This window comes from Dreissena polymorpha, chromosome 6 (genome assembly GCF_020536995.1).
Source record: "Dreissena polymorpha isolate Duluth1 chromosome 6, UMN_Dpol_1.0, whole genome shotgun sequence".
Lineage (NCBI taxonomy): Eukaryota > Metazoa > Mollusca > Bivalvia > Myida > Dreissenidae > Dreissena > Dreissena polymorpha.
This window is the reverse complement of record NC_068360.1, coordinates 109,186,523-109,201,820: the sequence shown is the minus strand read 5'-3', so window position 1 is coordinate 109,201,820 and position 15,298 is coordinate 109,186,523. Positions and strand designations below refer to the sequence as shown.

General features: G+C 34.2%; 1 protein-coding gene across 4 annotated transcripts; it reads right to left on the bottom strand.

Moving 5' to 3' along the window:
• Positions 1 to 767: 767 nt before the first annotated feature.
• Positions 768 to 13,085, bottom strand: LOC127834808 (IgGFc-binding protein-like). 4 transcript variants are annotated; one of them, XM_052360857.1, is made up of 15 exons: positions 12,956 to 13,085; positions 11,698 to 12,870; positions 11,261 to 11,374; positions 6,659 to 6,772; positions 6,020 to 6,133; positions 5,782 to 5,895; positions 5,168 to 5,281; positions 3,869 to 3,982; positions 2,665 to 2,759; positions 2,462 to 2,518; positions 2,162 to 2,249; positions 1,945 to 2,045; positions 1,668 to 1,736; positions 1,311 to 1,422; positions 768 to 867 (listed from the first exon to the last, which is right to left on the bottom strand). In XM_052360857.1, the coding sequence occupies exons 1-15, from the start codon at positions 13,014 to 13,016 to the stop codon at positions 863 to 865; spliced, it is 2,445 nt and encodes an 814-aa protein (XP_052216817.1). In that variant the 5' UTR covers positions 13,017 to 13,085; the 3' UTR covers positions 768 to 862. The 4 variants fall into 4 exon arrangements, with proteins under 4 accessions (XP_052216817.1, XP_052216818.1, XP_052216819.1 ...); XM_052360858.1 differs by having other exon boundaries at positions 2,665 to 2,753; XM_052360859.1 differs by lacking the exon at positions 5,782 to 5,895.
• Positions 13,086 to 15,298: the final 2,213 nt, after the last annotated feature.

Here is a 15,298-nt window from a genome sequence, read left to right as displayed (position 1 = left end):
CCGAATGCGTTGATGAAATGCACATTCTTTGCTGTTTGTGTGTGTATTTTTTATAACGAAGGTATTTGATAATAGAAAAAAAACTAAATGAAAATGTCGCCATAATTAACGAAAATTCCATTTTTAAAATGTGCCAACAATGCACAAAGAGTTAATCATATTCCGTGTGGTAAGTTCAATGGTCTTCCTGTGAACATATCTCTCAATGTTTAGTTCAAATGTTTTTCTTATCTAGAACAGATTAAAACAGGAACATTTAACGATGGATGATTATAACTTAAAAAGCGATCAAAATTGCGCTAGTATTAGGACAGACAACCTTACAAGTGTAAGAAGCTATATTTGTTTTTATATGCAAACCCCGTGAAACAAAACGTGAAATGCATGTAAATTGCAAACAAAAATCGTAAAATAATGTTTTTACTTACTTGTGTGCATGAAGCTTGATTTCATTTTTATACTATTTACTATGGACTATTTTACTATTTTTATTATTTTACTATTCTTAAGTAATTTATAGATTATTTATTAGCGGATCAAATAAACTTTCATTATCATTGAGATACAACATTTGTGTAAGAAAAAAAATGTACATTTACTACGACCGTTCAATACTTATTGTTGCCTATCGTCTGAATATACTTGTAGAAGTTTCTTGTTTAACCAGAAGTATGTAGAAATTGTTAGTATGCATGTGTATGATAAGTGTGTAGATGAGTAGTCTAGTTGAAGTGAATATATGTATACACTATAAAAGTTTAACAACATAATATTCTGTGAATTTAATCTCCATATGCGCGTGTGTACATTGTATTATCATGGTCAATACAAACGCACAATACTTTGCCAGATAGCCGTCGTGTCACCCTGTAATAAAATATTAGCATATATTATTTCGGTGTTATTTATCAAAGGGGACATGCTTACTTTATAAAAATACTCAAACTTATTAATACCTGCACATAAATAGCAAATATCTCAGATATAAAACAACTTTTAATCAACTGACTTCTATTTCGTGCAAGCTATGTTCAATTTATGAACAACGGAGGATTTTGTACCCCGTCAATGATCTTTTCTGTGTATGCTTTTCTCGCTAAAATATTGTACGTTATTCAAACAACACGTATGTATGCTTATAGAATGTATAAGCTTCATTGCTAAAAAAACGTTGTTTTATGTGTCGGTGGATAATATAATTAACTCTTATCGTCTTAAGCATTTTATAGGTGTTATCAAATAAGATTATTTACAGACGCAACCTATACGGTTTTGCAATTATTGATTCTTTGAACAGATGTATTGGTTACCAATTATTGCTACGGTCTGGTGGAGTGTGCAATTGGTGTTGCAAAAGTCCTGGTCACAGCAGGATTTACAGCGTGGCAAAGAACCAAGAAATCCGTCTCCTATAGCGCTGCACTGAAAATTCGTTCAGAATTAATGAATACTGAGATATACACGTACAAGAGTATATTTATAATATAAAAATAAGCTTTTTTGCTGTGGAACATTCAATGAGCACTCATGCTCATGAAAAGTATGTGTTTGATGTAGTTTTTGAAACCGACGTTTGTAACATACGCGATCTTCATTAAATGTTACTACACCGTTTTGTCAACTACAGACATAGTATATCCTTTTTTACTATAATTATATTGACATACCGGTAAATCCACACATCCGAGCTTGAAATGTGTGTGATCCAGCCATTCATATTCTTCGACACTGCATGACTAGAAATTAAACAATTTGTATAAGAAAATGCATTTAATGATACATACTCTTGCTATGATGTAACAGTTTATAAGTTTGAACATTCCACATTCATTGTGTTCTTTTATGAAATGTGAAATTCATTTTACAATAAGTAGATATCTAATTTTGGCAATACAGATTCGTGCGAAATTTCATCCGAACAATTGTGCACGAATTTAAACCCACCTGGTGTTTATTACACGGTCTAATGGCCGTGCATTCGTGAATGGTTCGAACGTGATTGCAGTCATAGCACAATGGGCCACGTTCATGCCTTGAGACTAAACCTAAACATATATTAAACACAACTAGCTCTGGCTTATGCATACATGTTAACACAGGTAATAAAGAAATCAGAAATTAACTACATGTGTGCTCAAACATGAGTTTCAATAGTGCATACCTTCATCCCCGCATCCACGTCCATTGCAGTAGTCGTTATTGCAACATTCTGCGCAGTGACTTGAGCTTGGATAATATGTCGAACAAATCTGAATCCAAACCATCGCAATAAAAAACATATATGCAGTGTAGTATATAAACAACCATTAAATAATACAAATATAATTTATTAATCAAATAACACAAAACTTCGTCTGAAGTGGAAAACTCTATGTAGAGACAATCAATAAAAAAACTCCCAGATTATAATCAAAATTTGATGGACTAGTAGATAAAGACATAACATGAACATTGTAATTACCGAACTATTGGCACATCCCGATCTGTACGTGATATGAGTTCGCTCTACCACACACACCTAAAAACAATTTCATTGCTTTATACAGATACAGATACATAAAATAAAATAAAATCGTAAAAGTGCGTTGTATACAATGTTCTAAAATATGTTGTTCACATCGCATTCACAAATAGATATATAATTTATAAGTATAATCGACTCACTTCCCCATTGCCACATCTCTTCACTGAATCACAGAGTTCAAGGTGAGACATGCCTTCACAACTGTAGCATACCAACTGTTCATTGGAGTCTGAAACTGTACATATACGCAAGTTCACAAACTCAACACAACAGTGTATATATACATAATATCTGGAGTCTTAGCAATAGTAACTATTTCACTAGTATTTCAGAAAATGCGTTAAAATAGTCAGAATTATGAAATGTTTCAACATTTTATTGTCTTTCTTTCTTTCTTATAAATTCAATAAGCATATTCTGTGTTTATCAAAACAAAACAAAAGAGAGAGAATGTAAACAAAATAAATAGCTATTTCTGCATTGACGTGCGCTTCTGTTTTAGCCTAAAACTAGATGGAGTCTCCTTTGTGCAAGTCTTTGTGGGTGAGTGTTTTCAAACGCGCACATGTAATTGTATGATTCATTCATCTGCGATTATATGCGGGAATCGTCTGCATAAGTTAACTTGATAATGATAAACGTTAAAACAAAACGTGCTTTAATTTCTTTTAACAAATGCCAGCGGTACGTACAAGTGTAACGGTTAACATCATCTAAAAATGTACCTCCTTAAAGATATGGGGAAGATGCGCATTTTCAAGATTTTCAAATTTTGCATGAAATTAAAATTATACCTATTTATTTTAACATTAATATACCTACTTTGCACTAAATTTTATCTCAAGTAGAACAACTTGAAATGGAATCGATATGCAATTTGACCAAATGATTGTTGAAACGCATTGGTTTTAAACCATTAAAATATTATATGTCTGTCTGCTTTAATTATTTGTTCCTGTATTTGTTTGAAAGTAATCTCAGCAAAAGCTATAAAAAGCGTGTTTTAATTGACGTTTGAATATGTAATCTCATATATGTTCAGCTCAGTAAAAAATCCTTGCTAAGTGTCCGGCGCTTTCAATCAAACAACAGTTGCCTATTTAATGCGTGATTAACGGTGGATCCGAACAAATGTTATTGCATTTGGTACGAATTGAAATTGAGTAAATGCAGATTCTGCGATGGCTTTCAGAAAGTAGTCACATGTGTGATCAACGTTAACAAAAGAGTCTGCGTGAAGAAGAAAACACAATAATACTCACTGATTATCACAAAAATTGATGGTGGTCTGACCAGATCATTTAATTGGATGTTGAGAACAGATGAAACCTCAATATTACTTACTAATTCCACAATTTCGTCCACTGAAACCAAATGAGCATGTACAGGTGTAAGAATTAACACCATCTGAACATGTACCGCCGTGAAGACATGGGGAGGATGCACATTCATTTATATCTGTAAATAGAGTTATAGCTTAGATGTACGTGTGCGCAGGCACGGTTATTGACATTATACATGTATGTTTCTACCATATACTTAATATATGTTACGTCATTAACAAAACCTTATAAGGTATTTCCACTTAAGACAAATTGCATATTGAATTAGTAATAACCTGTGAAAATTAACAATGTGATAACACCACACGAAGAAGCCAGTTTACATGATTTCATTGTTTCACAGCATTATTGTTTAGCTTAACGTTGAACAATGTAAAGATGTGGGCTGTTTGCTAATAAAGGTCCATAAGTCTGTTCACGTAATTAAAATGTTAATTAAATTCTGAAAGTGCGAAAATTTTTATGATGGTGTATGTTTTCGAAAGCCTTCTAGCATCAATAATATATAGTGAACACAATTTAAAAAATGTCATTTTTACAGAAATCGGTAAAAGGTCCGGTAATGTCGAAAACATCCGAACTAAAATATAGAAGTGCGCAAGTTAACATTCTGGTTAATATATTAGTAATTGATTTAGCCTGAACGGATCAATTGTTTTAAACTTTGCGTTTGAAAAACGTCTTTTTTAATGATCATGGACCCTAACGCAAGTCATTTGAATAAACTCCGAACCAAACTTTTGAAGTGCGTATGATTGCATGTTTTATAATATGTTTGTAAAGACAGTTTAAGTGTCTAGCACAAATACCTTTTGAGTCACAAGCGAGAAAAGTTAAAATATGGCTCTTTTTTATATAAATAACGAGCTGTATATTTCTAAAAATGTCAATTAAACACATGGTGGTGCACTTTTTTACATGCCGGTTAATTTGTTTACACAGTTAAACTATCAATCAGGAATATTGTTTTGTAATGCGTAACATAAAATCGACGGACTTACTGAAGGATGGACGGACAAAGAAACATCTTAACACCCCGACCTTCTGGACGTGGAGGATTATTATTAGAATTAAGCCAAAGCAACCACGGAGAATGCTTTCAGTATTTCTTCGTTTATTACATGTACCTTGAAAGGGTCGTCCCTAACTTACGCCAGCAACAATACGAAAACCCAATTTACAAGGATTTCTTTAAACCGAACACCTGTTATATTAGGGTTCATTCATATAGGATATCGATGACGACTTTCCAGATCATTTCATTGGATGTTGAGAATGGTGAAAGCGAAATATAACTAACCGGTGCCACAATTACTTCCAATGAAGCCAGCTGAGCATGAGCAGGTGTAAGCGTTAACACCATCTGAGCATGTACCACCGTGAATACATGGGGAGGATGCACATTCATTAATATCTGGAAAAAATAGCAACAGTTTATATAGCACAGGTGTTTCTGAGAATGAATTGAAAATATTATAACTTATTAATGGTATTGTAACGTTTTATAGTCTTTAAATATGAATTGTATAAGCATAATCTTTGTTTCACAAAAAAATGGATTAGCAAAATGTATAGATGTGTCTGCATTGGATTATTGTTCCGTTTACGGCCGAACCATGATAGAATCCCGACCGGGGATAACGGTGGATGTTAACAATGTCATAGATCATATAAATTGAAACTAAGTAATTGCAACATCCGCGATGGCTCTTGGAACAAGGAATAAGTCAAACCTTGTAATCAAAATTGAGACTGGTATCTGCATTTTATTTTCAAAACAAGACGCAGAACCCAATTTTAAACTGATTTCTTAAAAACGAGTTATATTGTGGTTCATTCATTTGGAAAAATTGATGGTGATTGGCCAGATCATTTTGTTTGATGTTAAGCAGATGAATCTACAATATTTCTCACTGCTTCCACAATTTATTCCACTGAAGCCAGCTGAGCATGTACATGTGTAAGCGTTAACACCATCTGAACATGTACTGCCATGGAGGCATGGGGAGGATGCACAGTCATTAATATCTGGAAAAAATGTTTTATATGTATATGTTTTATATTAGGGTTAATTCATTTATAAATATTCATGGCAGACTGTCCAGAATATGTAACTAGACATTGAGAAAGGTGAAACCACACTATTACTCACTGAGGTCACAATTCCTTCCACTGAAGCCAGCTGAGCATGAGCAGGTGTAAGCGTTAACACCATCTGAGCATGTACCACCGTGAAGACATGGAGAGGATGCACATTCATTAATATCTGGAAAAAATAGCAACAGTTTATATTACACAGTTATTTCTGAGAATGATTTGAAAATATTATCAATTATTTATGTTATTGTTACGTTTTATAGTCTTTAAATATGAATAGTATAAGCATAATATTTTTTAACACAAAAATGGATTATATATATAACGTGAAAACGTGAGCAAAATGTAAAGATGTGTCTACATTCGATACTTGTTCCGTTTACGGCCGAACCATGATAGAATCCCGACGGGGTATAACGGTGGGTGTTAACAATGTCATAGATCATATGAATTAAAACTAAGTAATTGCAACATCCGCGATGGCTCTTAGAAAAAGAAATAAGTCAAACCTTGTAATCAAAATTAAGACAGGTATCTGCGTTTTTATTTTCAGGAACAAGACGGAGAACCCAATTTTAAACTGATTTTTTAAAACCGAGTTATATTGTGATTCATTCATTTGGAAAAATTGATGGTTATTAGCCAGATCATTTCATTTGATGTTGAGAACAGATGAGTCCACAATATTTCTCACTGCTTTCACAATTCCTTCCACTGAACCCAGCTGAGCATGTACATGTGTAAACGTTAACACCATCTGAACATGTACCGCCGTGAAGACATGGGGAGGATGCACATTCATTAACATCTGGAAATAGAGTTATCACATAAAGGTAATTAATCGCATGGAATATTGAAATTATACATTCATAACTCATACTAAGAATATGTTAGGCCGGCAGAAAAGATGTGTATATCATCCGGTGCATTTTATGTTGTCTGTTGAAAGCGTGGGTTACAGTGGATGTTTAAAAAGTCATCATACTACATGAAGAAGCAAGTTTAAATGTCGGTTAATATGATAAGCGAGTTTCATCCCTTTTACAACAATAATTGTTGAGTTGCGCATGACACAATTTTAATAATATTCTGTTTTTAACTTTTGAGCTACAACCGACGCAAATGTAACTAAATACTGTATATAAAGACGCTAAATATTCGATTATGTAAAAAAAAACACCGTCTTACCCAAAAATGGAGATGCAGTTATTAGTCAGAAGTTATTAGTCTGGTTTATGTGAATGCAAAGTTTAAGCCCCCTATCCGCAATTATTTAGAGACATGGGCAACATAAAGTAACAATGTACAAGCCGTGGTGGGATGTTCTTTTAATCTAGCATATGCAAATTCAGATTAATTCATCTGGGACTATTTTCGGAAATGTTTACACAATTTTGATATTGAGAACTTCGAAAACAAACATTGATTAAAGTTCATTCCACTGAAGCCACCTGTATGTACAAGTGTAACGGTTAACACATTTGAGCATGTATCTCCTTGTGGACATAAGGAGGATGTGCATCCGTCAATATTTGACAAACTTGAATTGAAATTGAATGAATTAGACCATTTTTTTCAACGCGAGAGTTTTTAACCATCAGAATAGTACATGTTTTTTTGGATTCAATTCTTCGTACATCAATTTAATTGAATATAATCTCAGAAAAAGGTATAGAAATCCGTTCAAGCCTTCTTTTTAGCAATACTTTTGAGTAATGCGTAACATTAAGTCCGAAGACGGTCAGAACAATTGATGGAAAAAGGAAAATCTGTATGAATCATTCTTCTTTTAAAAGTGATGGAAGAACAATTAAATCCAAGCCAATGCAAAATCTTAGGTAGCTTTCAGAACTCGAAATAAGTCAACAAACATAATCAAAATTTAACAAGTTGGCCAAAGGCCATATATATGTCGCTCCTGTAAGACCAGAACATAAATTGTTCCCTTAACCGGTTTTGAAGGCGACCGCGATATCATTCCAAAAACAGGTTTTGATCAAGGGTCATGCTGATTGGTCCAAAAGTGCGAATTAAACCGTGCCGCTTAAACCGTGTCAAGATGATCGACCCGGGCACGTGTTTCAACCCGAACCATTTACAAACTCAGCCGAGATATTGACTTCTAGAGAGTTCACAACCTTTTTACAAAAGCAATTAAAGGAACATTGCCTTGCCCCATATTACCCATGTGGTCAACAGACCAGAACCATTTCCAAGTAAGTCGACATATCATGAAAACACATGTCCTGAGGAAGGTTTATGAAAATATGTTAAAAAGCTCCTCAAGAATATTACAAAGGTTTGACTTTAGACATATAAGAAAAATGAAATCAACCCACTGGCGGCCACGTGGCGCTGCCTTACTTATCACAAATTATTAGAAATCGCTAATTTGCGTGAACATCAAGTGAAAACATTATTGTTTCAATGTTGTTATAAATAATATTCATAAATGCCATTGTAGAAGTGTTATTTATTACTATTACCATCAATACACGTGGTAACTTGAGCGGCTGCTATGGGAAGCTTCAGTTTAAAGCATTACCGATATCCTCGTTATAGAACGTTAAGTTATTTCAGAAAATGACAATACTGTTTTTTTGCTTAGCTCTTTCGATTATAGTTGTTGATAGATACCCTATTATCAATGTTTAATATAATGTATATAACCTTTTTATCTGATAGCATGGGGATTTCCTGACCCGATCGGCGTAGAAAATCGTTTCATACATATCGCAATCCCAGGTATAAAACGCGGTGTAAGATACATGTGAAAACGATGTTTCTTAAATAACCTCAGTAAATACCATTGTACAAGTGTTATTTTTTACTAATATACCACCATTACACGTAGTAACATAGTTATTTCGGTACCCGCGGTAGCGTCTGGGATCGTGTTTTACTTACCAAAATACCAAATATAGATCGCCAATGATATTAAAAAAAAACTAATACTGTTTGAATTCGCCAATAAATAAATTATACGAAACCATTTCATCAGTTTTATAATAAGGGATGACAAATGTTTATCAAAATCATCCAGAATGTCGCGCAATCTATAAGCATAGACGCCACTTTGGTGTTAGCTTGTCTAGGTTATTTGACCGCTAGGTCACGTTATCAAGTGGGCGGTGCAATCGTCTCCCAGGCGAGATGTTAATTGAAAACTCACTGAGACAAATATGTCAGTCCAGGGCTCATCATGAGTGTGAATAAATGTGGCATCTAGAGTGTTCACACAGTAAATGTTGATGATGTACGACGGATAACGGACGACGGATAACGGACGACGGACAGGAAACGACGCACAAGAGATAAACTCAAAGCTAACAATGAGCATGTTATGCTAACACGGCCGTTAATCACGCGCGCCACCTCTTTTCACAGATGCATTAAAAAATGAGGCAATGCATCTTCCGAGGTGGCGCTTAGGCTCGGATATTTGAAATTTCATAGATAATTTTACCGGGTGATTAGGTTTTATATAGTTTATTTTAACATATTTCGAATTATTTTTAAAATCGGGCAATGCAGTGCGAATCAGCAAATATTAACTTATCCAAAATTGTACAGAAACATACATTCTCAACCCACTAAAAAACTTGAGAACCTTTATAGGTTGTGGCATGGTTGAGTTTTTAAAAGCATTTCAATGAGTTTTTCTGTGTGACGAGAAAATGTCCAACCAATTGAATCGCTAACGGCATCAAACGATTTCGTACAGCATACATTAGATGCACACAACTATTTGCTTCTTGCCGACGTAGTAGATATTTTTTTCATTATTCCAACAGAGATGGAGCCGATGCTAAGGAGATGGCGCTAATAATAGGAGGAGGTGGCGCCAATGCAGGATGAATCAAGTAACAGTCGTATCGCAATGACATACATCTGATAGATAATGTTATTTGTTATATTTAATTTATTTTTTTCAACGTACATACGAAGGCCCAAATCTTTACAGAACATAAACACATTCTATAATAAATAAGATGTAGTTTTTTTTAATATATAAGTGATCAACTCAATAAAGAAGTAACCAACATGAATAAAAAATATTGTACGATATATACCAAACATTTGTAATACTAAATAAAACCAATAACGTAAAGTTCAACATTATCATAATAATTCATCAAAAGCACTATTTGTATATTTGTATATAGTATAATACTTTACAAAATAAATATAAGATAATATTTCTTCTTGAAACGATGATTTTTGTCTCTTAATCGAAATGCTTAATTTATAAAAAGACCAAGGTCAACGAATCTTAATTAGGCTCGTATAAGTTGTTTTACCCACTATCAACTCCACAAAACGAAAGATAGCTCGGTCTTTTTCCGTTAACTGTTTTTGTATAATACATGTTAAATGTACTTATATTACAAAGAAGAACGTTTAAATCCATCAAGACATTATTAGAAAACTACTTTTTCTAATTAATTAAAGACACACACGATTCAAATTTGCTGAAGCAGTCAACTTACTCAAACATAATGAAAGTCCTGTAAACATAATAGAAACCATTACATAAAATCTTTCTCTTTAAAATAGCTATACATGTGAATTGGCGCAACCTCCTAATCTGATCGTAATCTCCTTCGCATTGGCCCCATCTCTTTTTGAAAAATGCAATTTTATCTATTATATTGGCTAGAAGCCGATGTTTTTGTGCACGCATTAACTTGTACAGGTTCAAAGCAGTCGTTTTATGTAATGGACGATTTAATTGGCTGGGAATTTGCTCGTCACACAGGCAAAAGGCATCGATTTACTTTTACGAATTCTATCATGCCACAACTAATAAAGGTCCTTACGTCGTTTCCAAGTGGGTTGTGATTGTATGTTTCTGTACATCCTTGGTAAATTTATAATCGCTGAATCGCACTACATTGGCCGATGTTTAAAAATAATACGAAATATGTTGAAAAACCATATAAAACCTAATCACCCTGTAAAATTATCCTTTAGATTTTAAAACATCCGGGCCTGAGCGCCACCTCGGAAGAAGCATTTGCTCATTTATTAATGCATCTTGAAAAAGAGGTGGCGCGCGTGATTTACGGCCGTGACTCAGATGAGTTAAAATGTGGTCTGAGTTTAGTTCGTTTTTTTCGTATGGTCACGTTCATATTAACGTCAGTAATACGACGAAGCACTCATTTGCAAAAGTGTTCGGGTTTGCTTACAAATAAGTAAATGGAATATTATGGTTCATTAATTTGGAAACATTGGAAGCGTATGTCAACATCCCTTTTTAGGATGTTGCGAAGGTTAACCCACAATTACTCACCGATCTCACAGTTCCTTCCGCTTAAGCCACCTCGACAGGTACATGTGTAACTGTTTACACCGTTTGAACATGTACTCCCATACAGGCATGGATTAGATGCACATTCGTCAATGTCTGGAAAAAATGCATTTTATGAAAATGCACTTAAAACGAAGTTATAATTGAATATTAATATCTTTAACACAAAAATTAAATGTTGTCACTAAAACAATAAAACAACAATAATAATCATAAGGATAAGTTGTTCCGACGTTTATTATTCGAAAGTCATTTTAAAGGAATAGTAACAAGTTAAACTCACATAGTTACATTTCTCGCACAATGAATGAATTTCAAGAAATAGCAGGTGTTTTTTCTGTTTTTCCCATAAACCGATTTATTTGGATGTTGTTTGTTTATAACATAAAGTTCATTATAAGTAAATTGTTATGATTTACCTAAGTTTATCCCTGCAGGAAAACCGTATGCGCCTAAGGTCCACATTCCAAATACAATCAATCCGAACACAACATGTGTTTCAGTCGATGTCATCACGTGGTATCCTGCCTTTATTCCGAACGTGAGGATTGTATAGTTGTTAAATGGTGTGTTCACGTAAGCCGTGTCAACAAGTTGATCACCTGGTGATTTTTCATCCAAACGAAGTGTTAGCGATGCGGACGAGAGTATGGTAACGGAGATATAGTGAGTTTTGATCATAGTATCGTCTGGTACAACAAATGTATACGAGTTCATAAATTGACGAATACCCGGAATAATTGTCATGTACGCTGGATTGCCATTGTATTGTATGACGGATATCGGTTTTTGACTAGAGACGACTAAGGACGAATTATTTGGTACCGATTCCAACCATTGATTTGCATCCATTATTGAGCAATGTTCAAATGATGAGTCTTTCACACATACCTTGTTATTACTTTGACTACTGAAAATACGAACCATGAATTGGTTGGACAGGATTGGCGGGATGATGAAATGCGTTTGAAAGCTATTCGTTGGAATCATTTGCTCACCAAGCATATCACATTCACTGCTTTTAAAGACATACGCACAAGACGTCCCGCTTACCACAGATACTGGTTTACTTGATTGGACGATAGTACCAGTGAGATCGTTGCTAGGGGAAGCTTCCTGATAGACGTCCAACCAGTTCAATGTCTTTGATATTGATGTGCCGTTAGGAAATGATATATTAACCTTAGTGTTTGCAAACGCTGATATCACCATAAACAGTGATGGATCACCGAAAACTTGGTAGGGGATATAACTGGCAATATAATATTCTCTCCCAAGCGATTGAACAGGCAGACATACGTGAGTGTCTTCAGCGTTTCCACGAGGTTGATACATGTATGTGCTTGCATAAACCGAAATATCAACTGATGATTTAATATAAACGCCGTTTCGTCCGATCCGAGTGCCGTAAAGCTGAAGACTAGTGTTGAACGTAGTTGAGAATGTTCTATTGAAAGAGTAGGTGGTATTTATTCCTAGATAGGGTACGTATAGCTCAACATCCCCATTTGTATTGGAAGCAATATCTAGTTTTAACGTGCATTGAGGGGATAAGCTCAGAAATCCAGTGACAAATTCCCGTCCTTTGGTGGCTGAAAATAAATAGGGAATAAAATGTGCATTGAAGCGAGACGAATCAACAGGTAAGATTTCGACAATCAACAATACATTACTTACATTTAAGTGGAACAGCGGAAACGAAAAGGGAAGCCAATATAACCCAATACATATGCGCCATGTTGTACTGCCAACTACACTTTAAGATAAATAATTAAACGAACAGTCTTTTAAACATACGATAATAAACACGGCGGGGGTCTATTTGATTCATTCTGACTAGATTAAAGTAAACGGTCATAGTACTTCTGATAACACTCGTTGTATGCTTGCTCTATTCAAGTGACCAGTTTGAAATTTGTTTTTTTCCTTTAAACATAACAATTTTTAATGCTGACTTAACAGAAATGAAAACACATTTTATGGAAACAAAAATAGTATCAGCAATTAAAACAGATCATCCAAGCAATTATTATAATACAGGTGTTTGCAAGTTTATCGTGATAATGTGCGAAAATAATCTATTTATATTATATAACAAGTCAGCACTTAAATTTACACATTCAATCGACTTGAACTTATGGAAAATGTATAAACCAATCATCAATTGGGTGTTGTTATGGTAGTAATACGAATTTCCACATATGTCACGATGAACAAAATATTTAAGTGTTTTAATGCATCAAACGACCACTCGTTACAAAACGATTGATGTTGTCGTGTTATGAATGTGAAATGAAAGAGTACAAACGTTTATCTGGCAGTAAAACAACAACAACAAAATACACATTAAAATTACAAATATAATCATAAAGAGCTGAAGATGAAAAATATTCCCTCCCGCCTGAACAGACGCACACTCATACTGCACTTTGAAGAGTTAGGGTGTGTTCAATAAAAAATGTATGCCATGAATTTGACGCACTGGGTCGGGAATTGCAAAAAGAAGAGTTCATACGGAAAGCAATCACACATCGTTGTCATTAAAATTGAGAACTATGCTATTGAAGTGTAAGTTTGTAACGAGCACGACGCACGTAATAGATGTGTAAAATAAAATAATGACGTACTAGGGAATAATAATCAGAATCAAAAACTGACATCCTTTATATTCATTCGTAGAAATTTATCGGAAATAAAACATAACACGTTAGCAATCAATTTCATAATTTTGGTATCGTAGAATGAACATTGATTAAGTCAAAAGCCATCAAGCATAATTGAATAATTATACTTTGTTGTTTCTCAATATGATTATGCAGTTGGAACTTTACGTTCGATGGAGTGATATTCGGCACTTAATTCATGATGGAAACCTTGATCGAAGTCAATGCCCAATCTGCTGAAAGTGTCACGGTACGTTGATACATATTACAATAGCATTATTATAAATGGAGACAGTGTTAATGTGCATGGAAAGTTGAAGTGTCCCGGATAGTATGCCCTTGTTCCAATTAGTTGTTTCAATTGCAAGACCATGATTTATATCGAAACAAATCGTTTATATGTGATGGGTACGTATTCTTTGTCGGCAGTTTCGATTACATCTTAACATGAAAATGATGAACAATTGAGTTTATCATTCAAAAAGTTATGCTCATTTCGTTGAGATTAAAACACGCAACACGTTGTGTGCGACGTAACTATATAGTATTTTAATCTTTTACCTGAAATGAACTTAAGGCTTTCAACATATGCGCTTATTTGTTCTTTTCTAACACTGATATATGAATCACGAATTTGCTTCTTGGGTCATGTCAAAGTTTCCAAAGGTTAGAAGATAATATATCTCAAAGATATACATAGAATGACTTTTATACAAAGTGGATTGTTGGTTATCAACATAAATATCTTAAATCATGCAATTATCATGCACGTATAATGTCATCGTTTTGTGCGTTTTGTTTGTTTTCCAACGTGTTTAACAGTCATACGGCGGACAGTTTAAACAATAGGGAAAGCTCTGACGTTTGTAGAGAATACCAAATATCGATTAAATCTTGGCATGTTCGTTTTGGAAAAAAACAATTTGTCATATATCACGGCCGTTAATCAAGGGCGCCACCTCTTTTTGCGATGCATTGATAAATGAACCAATGCTACCACCGATGTGGCGCTAAGGACCGGATGTTATTAAATGCGAGAAGTTAACCATATGCAAGCATACTGCAAATGAATAAAATAAACCAACTGTTTTCAGAATTATCATCATTTTATTTTATGATTACAATTAAATACACGTTTATATAATGAATTTAGTATTTTATATGGCTTCTATACGCGGCCAGAGTAACAACGATGATGCTAGCAGAACGAATCAAGTCGATCATAGCGTTCATAGCACAATGATCTCACGATTGTCTGTCAGTGTTATTAAGCTGCTTTTTACAAGAACATACTTTAAAGAGCTTTTTATGTTAAATAAATAGGTAAAATATTAAAAGTACAAGTAATGGAGCTTAT